Here is a 15,018-nt window from a genome sequence, read left to right on the forward strand (position 1 = left end):
TTTGGAAAGCTGTTTCCTGAACTCTCATTATATTGGGCTTGCTGTTTTTCAAGAACCCTGTGGCTCCTTGTGAGGTCCACTGAGGACCTGTACTTGTAGGAGCAAACTGTTTTTCCTTAAGAATGGGGGCAACATAGTCAAAGTACATTATGTATCCATATGAAAATGTCCTTCTGATACTCATAAGTGTCAATTAAAATAAAGAGAGAAAAGAATGCCATTCACCCAAACTTCAACTGAGCCACTTGGTAAAATAGGGCTAGTGACATTTTTCATTTGGTTCCCAGCTATCTCCTGTGTCACTCACTCACAATGGAAGAAATAAAGAAGACTGGTGTCCGCATGCCCAAAAGCAGGCAAAAACCAGTAAAGACAGAATGGAATGCCCGGTCCGTCGTTTTCACCTACTTCCAAGGGGACATCAGCAGTGTGGTGGATGAGCACTTCTCCAGAGCTCTGAGCAAACTCAAGAGGCCCCAGGGATGGAGTTCCTTGAGCCAGGGTGACAATGTGATCCTCAAGAATGGTGAGTGTTAGGAGGGAGGGGACTCTTTGCGGTACTCCATATTCTCAGCTATCTGTGTGTCTGGTAAAGGCAAATCACACTGCCTACTGAGAAACACCACTTAGACAGACATTTAGGGTAAAATGGACAGTGCTTAGTGAAATGAGCTCACTTTCCTCATTGTTTCCTTGATTGTGTTTTCCAGTCTGAGTTTTCTAGTCTGCACAGGCTAAGAGCTCTGCCATTGTCCACTCTGACCAGCTTATCAGCGGTATTATTATTACTATTGGCCTGAGGGCAAGAACACCAAAGGATCCACAATAAGATAAAGGACGATCCAGCCTCCTGCCAGCCAGTAGTGGATGATCTGGCAAGCAAGGGCAAAGCCAGAGGGAGGCCCATGAGGAGTCTTGCCACATCCCTCTCCCACCCCTCACAAGATCAGGGGTGTCTATTGCTCAAGAGAGCTATGTCACAATGTGAGATGAAAATGCTTGTTTGGGGGAAGCCATGGCCATGGAGCAGGGGCCATGGTATGCCTTGCATAGACCTGAGGCACTTTTGCCTTCATGGGTCCCTTCCTCCATAAAAATTGCAATTTATAATTTCATTTGTATAAAAATGGACTTGATTCAGGTTATATGCAATTTTTTTTCATACGTGGAGTATCAGTTCCATAATCTTTTGGTTTCAAAATAAGAATTTCTGGACTTCTAAAAGTATTCCTGGATTCTAGACATTGTGGCTCCCGTGTCTGATGGAGTTAGGCAACGTGGGTCCCTTGTATCTTCTCAACATGTTCATGCAGGCTGAGGCCGAACTGATTTTAGGAGCTCACTATTTCTGTGGCCAAGCACACATGCTGGATGCCTTGCTTCATAGGCTGACTATGGGGGGCTCTAATTGGGGCAGTTTATGAAAAGTAGATGTGTGAAGCCCCTTTCTGTAAGCAAGGACATCTAAGTGCAGAGTCCATCATCCTGCCTTTGTTCTTCTGGCACAGACAAGGCATCAGTGTGTATCTGATGTGCTGACCTTTGCAGAACTTAATTTTCTAGGTAAGCGATGTGATTTTCTCAGAGAATCTTGTGGGTTAGAATGATGTGGAAGAGCATATGGCAGTGGGTACTCAATCTGGTAAGTGCTGTTTCCCAACTACTTACCACGATGCCTGTCTCACAGAAGTCACTCAGTAAATACTGCTTGGGTGAATGGAACTGTGATTTGGAGCACAGCACAATGACACAGACTGGATATGTTACAAAGAAAAGGGATTTGTGCTAGGGATGTGGCTCAGTTGGTAGAGTACTTGTCTAGCATGCTTGGAGCCCTGGATTTGAGCTTCAGCACCATAAAAACTGGGCATGGTAGCATATCTTTATAATCTTAGCATGTGAAATATGGAGGCAGGAAGACCAGGAGTTCAAAATCATCCTTAGCTATATAGGGAGTTCAAGGCCAGCATAGGAGTACATGAGACCTTGTCTCAAAAAAAGGAAAAGAAAAATATTTTGGCACAGAGTTCTGATCCAAGGTCAAGGGCCTATTTCTGCTATTGTCTTCTTGTTCACAGTCACAATGCAGTGCATCACATAGCAAGGGACCAGGAAAGTATGTATATTATCTGGCTTCTCTCCTTCTTGTCATAAAACCACTTGAAGTTTAATCATGCGGTACCAATTCTGATGACGTTATTGAATCCCTAATTGTCTCCCAAAGGCCCCTTTTGTAATCACAATAGACTAACTACATTTTGTACCTCTTAATACCTCACTAGAGAGATTAAGATCCAACGGGAGTTTCAGAAAAGACAAGTCACATTGAGTCCACAGATAAGGTCACTACACAGAAGGGCTGCTTTGTGATACATTGACTTAGAACCAGTTAGCCTGGTGCCAGGTAGCTCTACTACTCCCTGTGAATGTGCTATCAGGGTATGTCCCTTCATCTGCCTGTACCTGCTTTCTTGATGCTAATGGACAATTATTAAACTACAAAAGAATGTTTTCAATTAGTTGGTGAGATAATGGATACCAAGTGACAAGTAGCAAGTTTTGTGTTTATGAGGGTGGTGCCATACTGTTTTGAATGACTATTATGATATGATGGTCTACGTTCAAAGCATTAGGATCAGAGAGCATCATGCTTTTATGCAGTATTGGGCTTTGCTGTGTGGCTATTCTAGTGTTTTCTGGGACTTGTGACCTCACCTTGTATGACTCTAGGAAGCTGTTGCCTACTAGGGGACTTGGGCATAGGCTTGTTTCTTTAGAAAACCGGCTTCCCTGGGCCAAAGAGAGATGAAGGCTTTCTTCTCCACTTAGCTTCATTGGATTTTGCATTTTCTTCACGACAGTCTCACAGACTCCTTACGTTGTCTCATTTGGTTTGGGACTAGGCAAATATTTCATTAGCTGACTGAGCAACTGAAGAAAAGACTGTCTCCCTCAAGGCTTCTCTTATCATAGCTAGGAGTCAGGTTTCTCCTAAGCTTGGTTGCCTCAAGGAAGGGCTCCATGAAAGAAGTCCAGGCTGGTAGAGGTTCTCATTGGTGGTGTTCTATGACACACAGCCAGCCTCAAACACGGTGGGAATTTATGAAGTGGCCTTTCATTACTGACTGCTACTTAGCATTCTCTTAACCCCTTTAGGCCAACCCCAGGCAGCCCCAGCACCACTCAGCCAGGCAGAGGAGAACAGGCCCCCATTCACAGGACCCATAGAAGATTTGCCCACATTCTAAAGGCACTCTGTCAAGCCAAATATGCAAGGTCCAAACACAGAGACCTATATGGAAATGCCACCAAATTTTCTGGCTTCTTCGGCTAAGTCTGAGTTGATTCTTTTAATTATATGTGTATAATACACAATAGGTGTACTTTGGGAAATAAAATACCTGAAGAGATCTTAGAGTTACCTCCTCTTTAAGAGGACATTGGAGACTTCAGAGTCAGTATCTGGGCAAAGTTCAATAGCTTTGATTTCTTGAGGCCGGGTATGGTTGCGGTGCTCATGGGGCTTGTCCTAACCTGTGTTTTTCCTGTCCCCTTTCTCCTAGCCCCAGTCTCAGGTACATTCTTAGACCTGGTAACATGCTTAAGGGCTGTTAAGAGAAGGTTAGGGGTGCTGACCTGAGCCTGCATAGTCATTCTCAAAGGCTTCCTATCTGTCGTCATTAGTGGGATGGCAAGGAAACACCATGTTTCTCATCCCTGGAGAAGAGCTATGTGAGATACAGTCTTACTACTTGCTTGTGCTCTCTTGAGCTCTGCCAACATGGTGCCTTCCTTTCCAGTGAGAAAAAGGGACTTGGGCCTGTGTGTCCCTTGCCTCTGCGAGGTGCCAGATAACACATGAAATAACTGCATTTACTCCATTCCTCAAAAGTGACCACAGTTTAGACAATCTAAAGATGAGCAAAGTGCTGCAATCCCAGCACTTGGGAGACTGAAGTAGGGTGAGTGAGAGTTTGAGGCCAGTGAAGGATATTTGGGGGAGTTTGTTTAAAATAATAATAATAATAATAATAATAATAATAATAATAATAATAACTAGCAAATCAAATCTATGGTGCTTACCTTTAGGGGTGGTGGCAATAACTGGAGGGCACCTGAGAATATATTGTGACATTATGTGATTCATATCATATTCATGTCATGTGAAGGCCTTTTGCTGGAAACTGCCATATGGCTTATCTTACCGTATCTTCACACCAACCCTATTGATTACCGTACCCATATTTCTGGTGAGGAAACTGAGGTTCCTAGTCCAGTCACCTGTCCAGAATCTTACCACAAAGGTAGGGTTCCCTGTGCAGTGCTGTCAGCCACTCAACCTGAAGATACAAGCCTACATTCTGCATCCAAAATCTCTGTTAGGAAAAGGAACCTGGATATCTAGCAAAGGGAGACTGGGTGCCCTGGGGAAGTGACCATGAAAGAGAGGATAGGACTGACCAGGACTCTTTGGTGTCCCAGCATAGGACTGTCTCTCTAAGCTGATCCTCCAACTGTGGTGGGATTTTGTCATTAGTTAGTTCAAAGATCATGTATTTTTGTTGTTGGGGTGAATAAAATATGGAGGGACATGTGTCACCAGTCATGTGGACAAAGAGCACAAAGTTAATATGTGCAGACTGTGCAGGCCAAAAGTTGGACTTTTCTGCTGTAAGGTGTATGTGTGTGTGTGTGTGTGTGTGTGTGTGTGTGTGTGTGTGTGTGTGTGTGTGTGTGTTCTTCAGACAAAGTGCCACAGTGCCACATGCTGTGAAATGTTCTGTATGGCAAATGTGTTGGTAATTAGTTAATAAATAAAACACTGATTGGCCATTGGCTAGGCAGGAAGTGTAGGCGGGACAAGGAGGAGAATAGAGCTGGGAAGTGGAAGGCTGAGTCAGAGAGACACTGCCAGCCGCCATGATGAGAAACAGCATGTGAAGATGCCGGTAAGCCACGAGCCATGTGGCAAGGTATAGATTAATGGAAATGGATTAATTTAAGCTGTAAGAACAGTTAGCAAGAAGCCTGCCATGGCCATACAGTTTGTAACTAATATAAGTCTCTGTGTTTACTTGGTCGGGTTGAGCGGCTGTGGGACTGGCAGGTGAGAGAGATTTGTCCTGACTGTAGGCCAGGCAGGAAAACTTTAGCTACAGCCACATGGGGTTATAAAATGCACTAGTATTAAAGGCAGAGAAAGAGGAAGAAGGGAAGAGGATGAGAAGGAAGGGGAGGGAAGGAGGATGGAGACTAGATGAAAGAGTCAGAAGAAAGGCAATCAACCAATCATACATTTATTTTCACACCTGTAACTTATTTTGGTTGTTTATGAGTCAAGTCATTTTTTTGGTTTTGGATTTAAAAATCGCTTAGCTGGATGGAGTGAGGTTTGCCTGTAGTCCCAGCTACTTTGGAAGCTAAGGCAGGAGAATTGTTTGAGACCAGCTCAGGGCCAGTCTGGGAAGAACAGTGAGACTGTCTTAAAAAACAGAATTGTTTAACCTTCAAAATAATGATTCATTTTGAAAATTTTGAAAACAAAAATGCACACACCTCAAATTTTACACAAAGCCACTTTGCGTATAATAGGTTGTAATCTATTTTTATTTGACAATAAGCAGAATGATACATCTTTGTGCTATTGTTAGTTATTCTATGACAGTATTTTTTAGCTCAAGAGCATCATGCTTTATATGTACCACATTCACTGATTTTTATAACATCTAGATTATAGCTAACCTTTCGGTATAGTATTAACAGACCTTTAAGCATCCTTGAAGCTAATTTTTTGCTTGTATCTTTGAATATCCTTAAGATAAACTGTCGTTGGTGAGGTGACCAAGGCTATAGTTTGGTTACACATTGACTGTGTCCTCAGTAATGTTTCAGTGTGCTGATATGAGAGATGGTAAGATCTTTTAAGAGGTGGGTCGCTCCTCTCAGAAGGGATTAAAGCAGTTCTCCTGAGACTCTGCATTAGTCCTCAGTTATCAAGAGTGAGCTCTTATACAAGAGTGAGTTTGACCCCTAAGGTGCTACCTGGCTTCCTGTCTCCCCATGGAATCAGTCTTATACACACTTCTGTAATGAGGCCATTCACTAGGGGAGTGCCAAGCTCCCTGCTCACCTTAAAATAGAAAGGTTCAGTGAAGAGGTGTGTGTATTGTGTGTGCATGTGCGTATTGTGTGTGCATGTGCGTATGCATGCACACATTTGTGAGTGTATATACATATTTGCAATTTTATATGTGTGTTTGTGTGTATTCACATGCTCCAATGTTTGTGACTGAATATATGTGTGTGCATTCATTGCGATATGTTGCCAGAACCTGCTATGTGTGGGGAATGGTGAGAATTCCCAGGGATATGATGGTGGAGAGGAGAAATGAGCTAACTCCATGAATACTGGGTAGTGGGAAAGAACATCAGTGAGTGAATGAATAGATTATTTAACCACTGCTGTGAAGGAAACAAGCAGGTTACAACCACAGAGAGTAACAGGATACACTCTAGACTGGAGATTCATATTTCAAAGAAGATGATGTTAGAGTTTGCGTATCTAGAAACTAGTCCAGAATAGAAGGTCTGGGCTCCCATCCAAGCATTGAGGCAGGATCATTCCCTGATTTGAATGCCAACTTTATAGTACAAGAAAGGCCTTCTAGAAGGTTCTGGGGTTTCCAAAAGTGTGCATGGGTGGGAATGGTAGTATCTATGAGTATTCTTGGGAGAAGGGAGGAGTGGCCACCACTTTAACTTAAATACTGAGGAGTGGAGAGCAGCACTTTCTGACTTTCTGGACATTTCTGATCTTCAGATCGACCAGCCTCAGGAATTCTACAGTCATGGGTGGAACTAAGAGGTGGGGTCTAGATGTTTAGGGTTGGAGTATATGGAGTAGAAGCCATCTATATTCTTACTGAAAAAAAAAATCCTAATCTACCTCAAGTGACCCTGAATCCATGTGTTCAAGTGCTCTCCGCCCATTCAAGTCACTTTGGATTTGAGAAAGCATCAAAGTCATCACTTGGGGTCTCTTGCACATGCATCCAGAAGAAATTAAGAGGAGGCACTTGGATAAGACTGTCACCGAGCAGCAACCTTGAGAAAGTCTAAGATATGGTTTAAGGTGTCACCCTGTGCACACCGAGTAGATGGGCGGTGCTACAGGCCTAGTTACCCAAGAACGGTGAGAAAGAGTAGCCTACCCAGTGCAGGGTGTCCATTCAACGGGCCACAAACATCCAAGCCTACTCTAGAAAAGTGGGTCTCTCAGACCACTCACAATCACTGGGGTGCTATGACTTCAGGGTTGAACACCCCTGTGCACTCCTACATTCTCCCATCTAAACTGCACTGTGGTGCACCCAGTGACTACATGGGACTTAGGACAATGGTATATTGCCTAAGTCCCCTTAACTGGAACAGAAACAGTTAAGAGAAATAGTCCAAACCTTCTGTGGCCCTGCTTTCCATATCTCAGACATTCAGTGAGCACCTGAGGCATATGTATGAGATCTGTAAAGCCAGTTCAGATGGAAAGTGTCCAGTTGTCAGAGCTGGGCTTTGTTTATAATTTGTGCTTAGGACATGCAGTACTCCCATTAAATATGAAGCATGGGCACCGATTATATGAAATCAGCTTAATCATTCTGTTCCAGGGCACACAGTGCCCTGAGTTGCTAGTAGCTAGAAATATCAACTTTTAAAAGTAATATTTACACATAGGAAATATATTCCAATATATTTCCCAGTCTTTTGTTTCATTAGAAGAGCCTGCTCTGACCATTGCTAATTGTGAGGGATGTGAGATGTTGATCCGAACGCCTGTGTCCTAGGTGATCTGGCTTCTTTTATTTTTATCATCCACATTACAGGCAAAGCCACTGTGATGGGTAGGGACACTCTAGCAGCCCTGCACTGACCTCTAAGATGGTTTTTCATTTTATCCAAAATCCATTCAAACTAAACGTTCAGGAGAGATGAAAGAGGTGCCCATGGAGGGAAAGGGCACCAGTGTCTCAGACAGACTCCCCTGCTAGCCAATTCTTCTTTGTCATCACAGTCATACTCCCCCTCCCTGCCCACTTCTCCATTGTCTTAGATAGATGAGAGGCTCCAGGCTTTAAGTCCCATCTGGCAGAACTTCGCTCCCCACTCTTTGCCTGAGTGGATGCTGAAAACGGGAAAATATCCATTCATGTTCTGGGCTATGGTAGACATTTGAGATCTCAGAGTGCGCCGCTACCCTAAGTGCAATTAGAATAGGGACCCAAGAAGATTCCCTCCCTTTAGTTAGTTCCCATGAACTTGACAAGTAGAAGCGGTGTCACCTGTTGACGCCAACCATTCTACTGTTGCAGGACGAGACCAAGCAACTACTTTCCTATCCAGCATTCATTCCTCTTGCTCAGTTTTCTACCAGCCCATTATACTTAGCTACCGTGGTCCAGTTTCTTACAATTTTCATGTCTAAGATTAGGTTTCAGTTCCTAGAGTTGTGTGAAAGGCCAAGACAGGTAAGAACTAATTTCTTTGTACAGTTCTGTGGAGTCCTTCCATTTGCTATATTTAAAGTATCAGCTATAAGATAAAGCTAAGCAGCAGCTACAACTGAACAAGCACTTAGTTACAGAAGATTTCTTAAGGAGCCAGTGTTCATGGAGGTGCAAAGATGCATGTGCAAAGTTGATCACTGAGATGTCAGTGACACAATGGAAAACATGGGAACTGAGCTGCCCACAAATGGAACCTTTGTTAGTCTATTACTGCCGTATGATAGAACAGTATAGAACCAGGTAAAAGCTAGTGTTTGTATTAGCAATGTGCTCATCTCCTCTCAAATAACTTCATACCATGTAAAGACTTCTTTAGTAAAAAGAACTAAACTACAACTTAGTCCTTAAGTAAAAGAGAATGATCCTGATGAAAATAAAGTCGTGCCTTCTGTATCTCATCCTGAAGTGGGATGCCTTTCCATTCATTTTATCTTGTTCTAAATCATGTTGTTCCTCTCTGCAGTCATTCTGGATTCAGTCGAAATAACGAATGTTTAATGTTTTTACCTTAACTTTTTCTGGACTTAAGCTTGTGCATAAATCTCTTGGAAGTGATGACATGAAATTAGAACTTGAAAAAAAGCTCATGTTTGGCTCTATTCACTGCTGTGGGAGGATGTTTGTTTTGCTTGTTTCTTGACACAGTGCTTACACTGTAGTCCAGAATGCCCTTAGATTCACTGTGTAGCCCAGGCTGGCCTTGAACTCAAGCCAATCCTCCTGCCTCAGTCTTCTGAGCATAAAATTATAAGCATGTGACACCACACTCAATGATATTCATGATATTTTAATGAAGCAAAATCAGTCTGAAAAATAATACAAACAAATCTTGAGGGGGCAGTAGCTATTTATGGACATGGTGGTTAATGTGGGTTCTTAAAAATATTTTCTGCTTACTTTGTCAAAAAATATACTATGGGGCTGGAAGGATAGCCAAGAAAGTCCGACGACTTCAGCTCAATCCCTGGAACCCATCAGGGAAGGAAAGAACTGACTCCTGAAAGTTATTTTCTGACCTCTGCTATGGCCATTCTCCTGCACTTACACACACACCTCTCTCTCACATACAAACAATAAAATTAAGTTATATATATATATATATAGATACATACATGTATATATGTATATAATATATATTATACGTGAATCACAAATAATAAAGTATTTCTATTTCGGACATTTGGAGAAAATACCTAACATAATGTCTGAATCTTTTCCAGATAGCAGCATGCCTCCGAATCAGTGGTGTCTCACTTCTTCTTGGACAAAGCCACGGCCAGAAGCATCTCTTGGAAGTGGTGCTAGCAGCAGCAGCAGCAGCAGCAGCAGCTTGCATGAATATGGTCCTAAGGCTATAGATCAGTACCCACTGTCTATGCCCAAGGCCCCCTCTGCACATCCTCAAGAGATGTGGCATTTTTCCTCCCAAGAGAGGCCAGACTTCCGAGGGCCTGCCTACTCTCGTGCCTTTCCTGACAGGCATCCGGCTCCAGAGGTCTACCCTGATGGGAGACGTGGGTCCTTCCTACATTTACTCCAGCAGGATAGATACCTAAACCGTCCTCTGGAACCTGCAACCAGGGAGAACTGCAACCCCGCCAAGATAGCCGGAAGCACAGGATTGCTCACGAACCTGCCTCCCAACTCAGACCACTGTAAGGAAATGCTTACAGAGACTTTCAAGGTCACTATGGTTGACAGTCAGCTGGGATGACATGAGGGACTAAGAGTAATTACTGCCACTCTGGATGTAGATAAGGCTGCTGCCGAGAGGCATTATTTTACTTAAAACTTCCATATATTTTCACTAGGCCACATTGACATACACAGTTTAATGGCTAAAGGAGACAGCCAGACAGGCAGACTTGGCCTGAAATAATCTCCCCAGTCTGTTGACTTGGCTTTGTCCTGGAAAAAATGATGGGCTTATGCCTAAAATCATAGAGTCTCATATTTACCTCCACTCCACTAAATAATCTATTTGCAAAACAGAGCTCTATGACGTACCTACAGGCTCAAACTCAGTTCTCCAAACAAGTTGACAACTTGCAATGATGCCAGACTCCTGGGCAAAAACAAGGGCAATCTATATCAACCATCTGCTCCACACATTAAAATTCAAAGCAGCTGGAGAGGCAGCCCCATAGCTGACTGCAGCTACAACAGTGTCTGGTTGTCTGTGACTCCCTCCTGCACAGTGGGCTCCTGCTCACTTCCCTTAGGGTTTCTGCACCCTGTTCACTTCTTCTCCCCTGCACAAAAATCAGCCACCAGGCTTGTCCACATTTTCTTCATTCACTCACCCAACATATATCCAAGCAGTGGCTACTGGATTCAAAATACTCATCAGAAAACAAGGGTCCCTTCATTGTCGTTTAAAGAAAAGATGGAGGAGAAATGAGTGCATTATACTTTCACCCAAATAGTGATGCCTTCTGCTATAAGATTTGCCTTTCTTATGAAATGCTTGATAGATAAATCATACTCTTTCACAAAGCCAAGCCTGCATCCTCTAGGATTCTGGTCCCTGAGTGAATTATTTTCTTTCACAACTTTCAATCCCATTCACATCTGTGGTTTCACACCTGAAGGAAATCACTGAATGTTCTACTAGCTGTGATTAAGCACACAGTCCACAAAGGGCCGATTCAGCATAGCCTACAAAGTCTGACACTATGCCCCCATGTTGAAAACAAATTTCCCATTAAAATAGGACCCCACTATTTCCATAGTTTGATTAGCTATATATAGAGAGAAGAAATCATACAAATGGCATGCTTAGAAAACTTCTGAAAACTTATATTCCTATCTTCTTTTTCAAAAATCTTCTACTGAATTCAGAAGGAAAATGGGACCAACTGTGTTTATATGTATATCTCTGCATACACACAGCAGAACTCTATTCCAACAGTTGCTGGGAAAGCAGATGTCTCAAATCAGCATTTTCCAAACATAACAGCTCTGTACAGTTCCAATCCGATTCAACAAACCTTTAGTCGGCATCTACTATAAGCGAGGTACATCAGGGCCAAAGGATGACACAGTCGTTGTCTAGTCCCAAGACTGCTACACACATTCACACAAATGTTCATTATCTAAGTCTCAACTGGAGAAACACTTCACATACCCCTACCAATGTTGACATTTCTTGCATTCACTGGTGTCTGATAGCCCAGAATTCACTAAGTAAGTTACAGATCCTTCATTAGCTCTGCCTGGGAGATGGGAAGAAGTTGCCAAAGGACATTTTATGGGCAGAATCCCCTGTTTTCAGCATTTGATAAGAGAAATTGTGTTTTGTGTCCATAAAGTGAGGGACAAAGCAATCTGGAATCTCTGGGGTGCTACAGGCTCCCAGTTCAAGGTTTCATTTCTGTTCATGTTTTCTTCTTCTTTTCTAGACAAGAAAATCTATGGTCATGGATCTGCCAGTTCCAGCCTTGGCAATGAAAGTAAGTAAAGGGGTCAGACTTTCACAGTGTAGCTCTGTGCCTTGCAAACAAATGTGAAGAGTATGTACTATAGCAGCCAGAGTCTCCAGCAGCTTCCTAGAGCCTTGTTTCCACTATTAGTGTTTTCATAGATAGCATGGGTTTCATCTCAGTTTCAAAGGGTCCAAACATGCCCTGTGTATTTTGCAAAATTTCTTGAACATGCTTTCATTTTGCCAGAGAAGCAATTCTACCAAATTCTTTCATCTGAGCCCAACTCAGTCAAGGTGACTCACAAAGATGAATGAATCCATGAGGATTAGCTGTTCCAGATGTTCAGTTTTCAGCCACCTCAGGACTGAATCTGTAGTCAGGGAAAATGTGCCTGAGGCCCAAGGACAGGAACCTGGGCTCTATACAAAATTTGAAATTAGCAGCTTCAAACTGAGGACAATTTGGGTAGAAAGGAAAGAGAGCTTTGATGAAGCCTAACTAAGTTCAAGACTCCAATTCCAGCTTTGATAATTACTAGTCTCAGGGACTTGCTCACAGTTTGTGAACCTCCCTATGCCTTAGTTGCTTTACTTATAAAATGACCATAAAAATAGTGACCACCACTGGGTGATGGTGAAGAGGCAGGTGGATCTCTGAGTTCAAGGCCATCCTGATCTACAGAGAAAGTTCCAGGACAGGCTCCAAAACTACACAGAGAAACCTTGTTTCAAAAAAGCAAAATAAATTATATAGTGACTACCATAGAGGGGTTCTATGGAAACTTAATAAAATAATGTATGTGAATGCTTAGAATAATACTTAGATATAACGTGGTGGTTTGAAAGAAAATAGCACCCAAAGGGAGTGGTACTTATTATTAGGGGGTGTGGCTATGTTAGAGTAGGTGTGGCCTTGTTGGAGGAGGTGTGTCACTGTGGGAGTGGGCTTGAAGTCTCCTATGCTCAAGCTACTCCCAGTGAGACAGTCCACTTCCTGCTGCACCATGTAGCCAGCACCATGTCTGCCTGCACACTGCTGTGTCCCACCATAATGGACTGAACCACTGAAACTGTAAGCGAGCCACCACAATTAAATGTTTTCCTTTATAAGAGTTGCCATGGTCATGGTGTCTCTTCACAGCAATAGAAACCCTAACTAAGACATATAGTTAGCCATTGCAACAGTATAAAGTGTCTCAGGAGTACAGCTTAGTACATTGCTGGCCCAGAGTGCTTCCTTAGCAGATGAAGGCCCTGGGGTTTATTTCTGGCATAAAACAGAACCAAAAGAGAAGAGTATTGGACTTTTTAGAAGGCATTTTATACCTCAAACTTACTCGAAGAACAAAAATAAGAACCATCAGCATAGTTCCCGAGCTAAGACCTCATCTAGTGCTGTGGTGACCATGGCAGCAGGAGGCCATGCTCCAGGATGCAGCCAGTAGTTGGAGTCTTTCTCTTCTATACCAGTAAAGCCGGGGCCTCGAGCACATCCCCGAAAAGAATTTCAGAAGCAAAGTTAGCAAGTGCATTAAGTAGAGCTAAGGGGAAATATGTACTTTGGATTTGTGTAAGGACAAATATACATATTTATTTGATTTTATGGTATTTTAAGTTACATTGATCAAAGGATTTGAAGATTAAGTAAGCAAAGGTCAAAATTAAGTCATTTAAAATGAAATAAAAAGTATAAATAATTGGTTCAATTATTTCCCTTATCATAAAGACTGTTATTTTGCAAATGATATCATAGCGTGGTTCATGAAGCGCATCATTTAGATTTATGGATGAGAAAGGGGTACTGATACAGTTAAAATCAAGGCCACAGACAATCTGGCTCTAAGTAAGCATAGTGGAGTTTTGTTTCTTGTTTGTTTTCTGAGGTCCCACACATTGTATTTAATCAAGGAAAAGAAATATGAAGAAGGTATGATAAGAAATACAACTGACATTATCTGCCAGTGATATGGTCTTATACTAGAATCTTAGGAACTATTCAATATTAATATATCCGTTCAACATAAGGAAAGCAGAGTTCAGATAAGCTAGGGATGTGGTCCAAGGCCACATAGCTAGGCAGTGGTAACCCTGGATTCATAGCTAGGCTCATTTGATTCTTTTTTGTTTGTTTGTTTGTTTGGTTTGGTTTTTGTTTTTTCAAGACAAGCTTTCTCTGTGTAACAGCCCTGGGGGTCCTGGAACTCGCTTTGTAGACCAGGCTGGCCTCGAACTTACAGAGATCCACCTGCCTCTGCCTCCAGAGTGCTGGGATTAAAGGCACATGCTACCACACTTGGCTGCTCAGTTGATTCTAAAACTAACTTCTTCACCATCTCACTTACCCTGTTTTCCAGGAAGCCGGTCTCCAGAGAGAAGAAGAGACCTCTACTTTTATTAGCCTCAGTTGGAAGAACAGAATTTCTTTCTGCGCAGCATGAGCATGCTTTTCTACTGTGGATCCCGAATTCCTAGAAGCATTACTGTCGCTTTCTGTCTCTGCTACTAAGAAATACCGAATCAGGCACAAGTCGCTGCTCTCTTTTAAATTTGCTCTGCTTTTCCTTAGCAACTGTGCCCGACGGCAGGGGTTTTCAAACATAAGCAAATTCTCAGCTTATAAAGTGTAGGAAAGAGCTGTTGTGGGGTGGAATGCACAGAGATACACCTGCTGTTTGTTGTTCGGCCCCACTGTGTCTATTGCTCTTTTCCTTTGAAGCCATGGGCTCTCAGGTTCCCAAGCAGTGTCCTTTAAACCAAACCTGCGCCTGTGGGCTTTTAGAGGCTGTTTGGCTTTTCTGACTAAATCAAGGGACCCAAACAGCTCAAGAATGTTCCAGCTTCAACCAGACTGCCGTCAACCTCGCTCCTGCCTCAGAGAAAAGACAAATAAAAATGAGAACTGTTTGAGGCTGCTGACTCCCTCCATCTCCAATGTCTAGACTGTAGACTCTAGAGAGAAGCCGGAAAACCTTCATCTATATCTGTTCAATGAAATATTTTGCTTAGAAAATTTAGTTCTTCAGTTCTAGATAA

At 42.6% G+C, this 15,018-nt stretch overlaps 1 protein-coding gene across 1 annotated transcript; it reads left to right on the forward strand.

Moving 5' to 3' along the window:
* The first annotated feature begins 312 nt into the window (after nt 1-312).
* Vgll1 (vestigial like family member 1) lies at nt 313-14,383 on the forward strand. Its single transcript, XM_052747305.1, is given in 7 exon segments — nt 313-532; nt 2,311-2,319; nt 4,588-4,627; nt 7,955-8,019; nt 9,782-10,216; nt 11,963-12,013; nt 14,340-14,383. Coding segments are annotated over 7 exon segments (864 nt in total).
* The last annotated feature ends 635 nt before the right edge of the window (nt 14,384-15,018 follow it).

Source organism: Peromyscus californicus, unplaced genomic scaffold (genome assembly GCF_007827085.1).
Source record: "Peromyscus californicus insignis strain IS unplaced genomic scaffold, ASM782708v3 Scaffold_10__1_contigs__length_136768540, whole genome shotgun sequence".
Classification (NCBI taxonomy): Eukaryota; Metazoa; Chordata; class Mammalia; order Rodentia; family Cricetidae; genus Peromyscus; species Peromyscus californicus.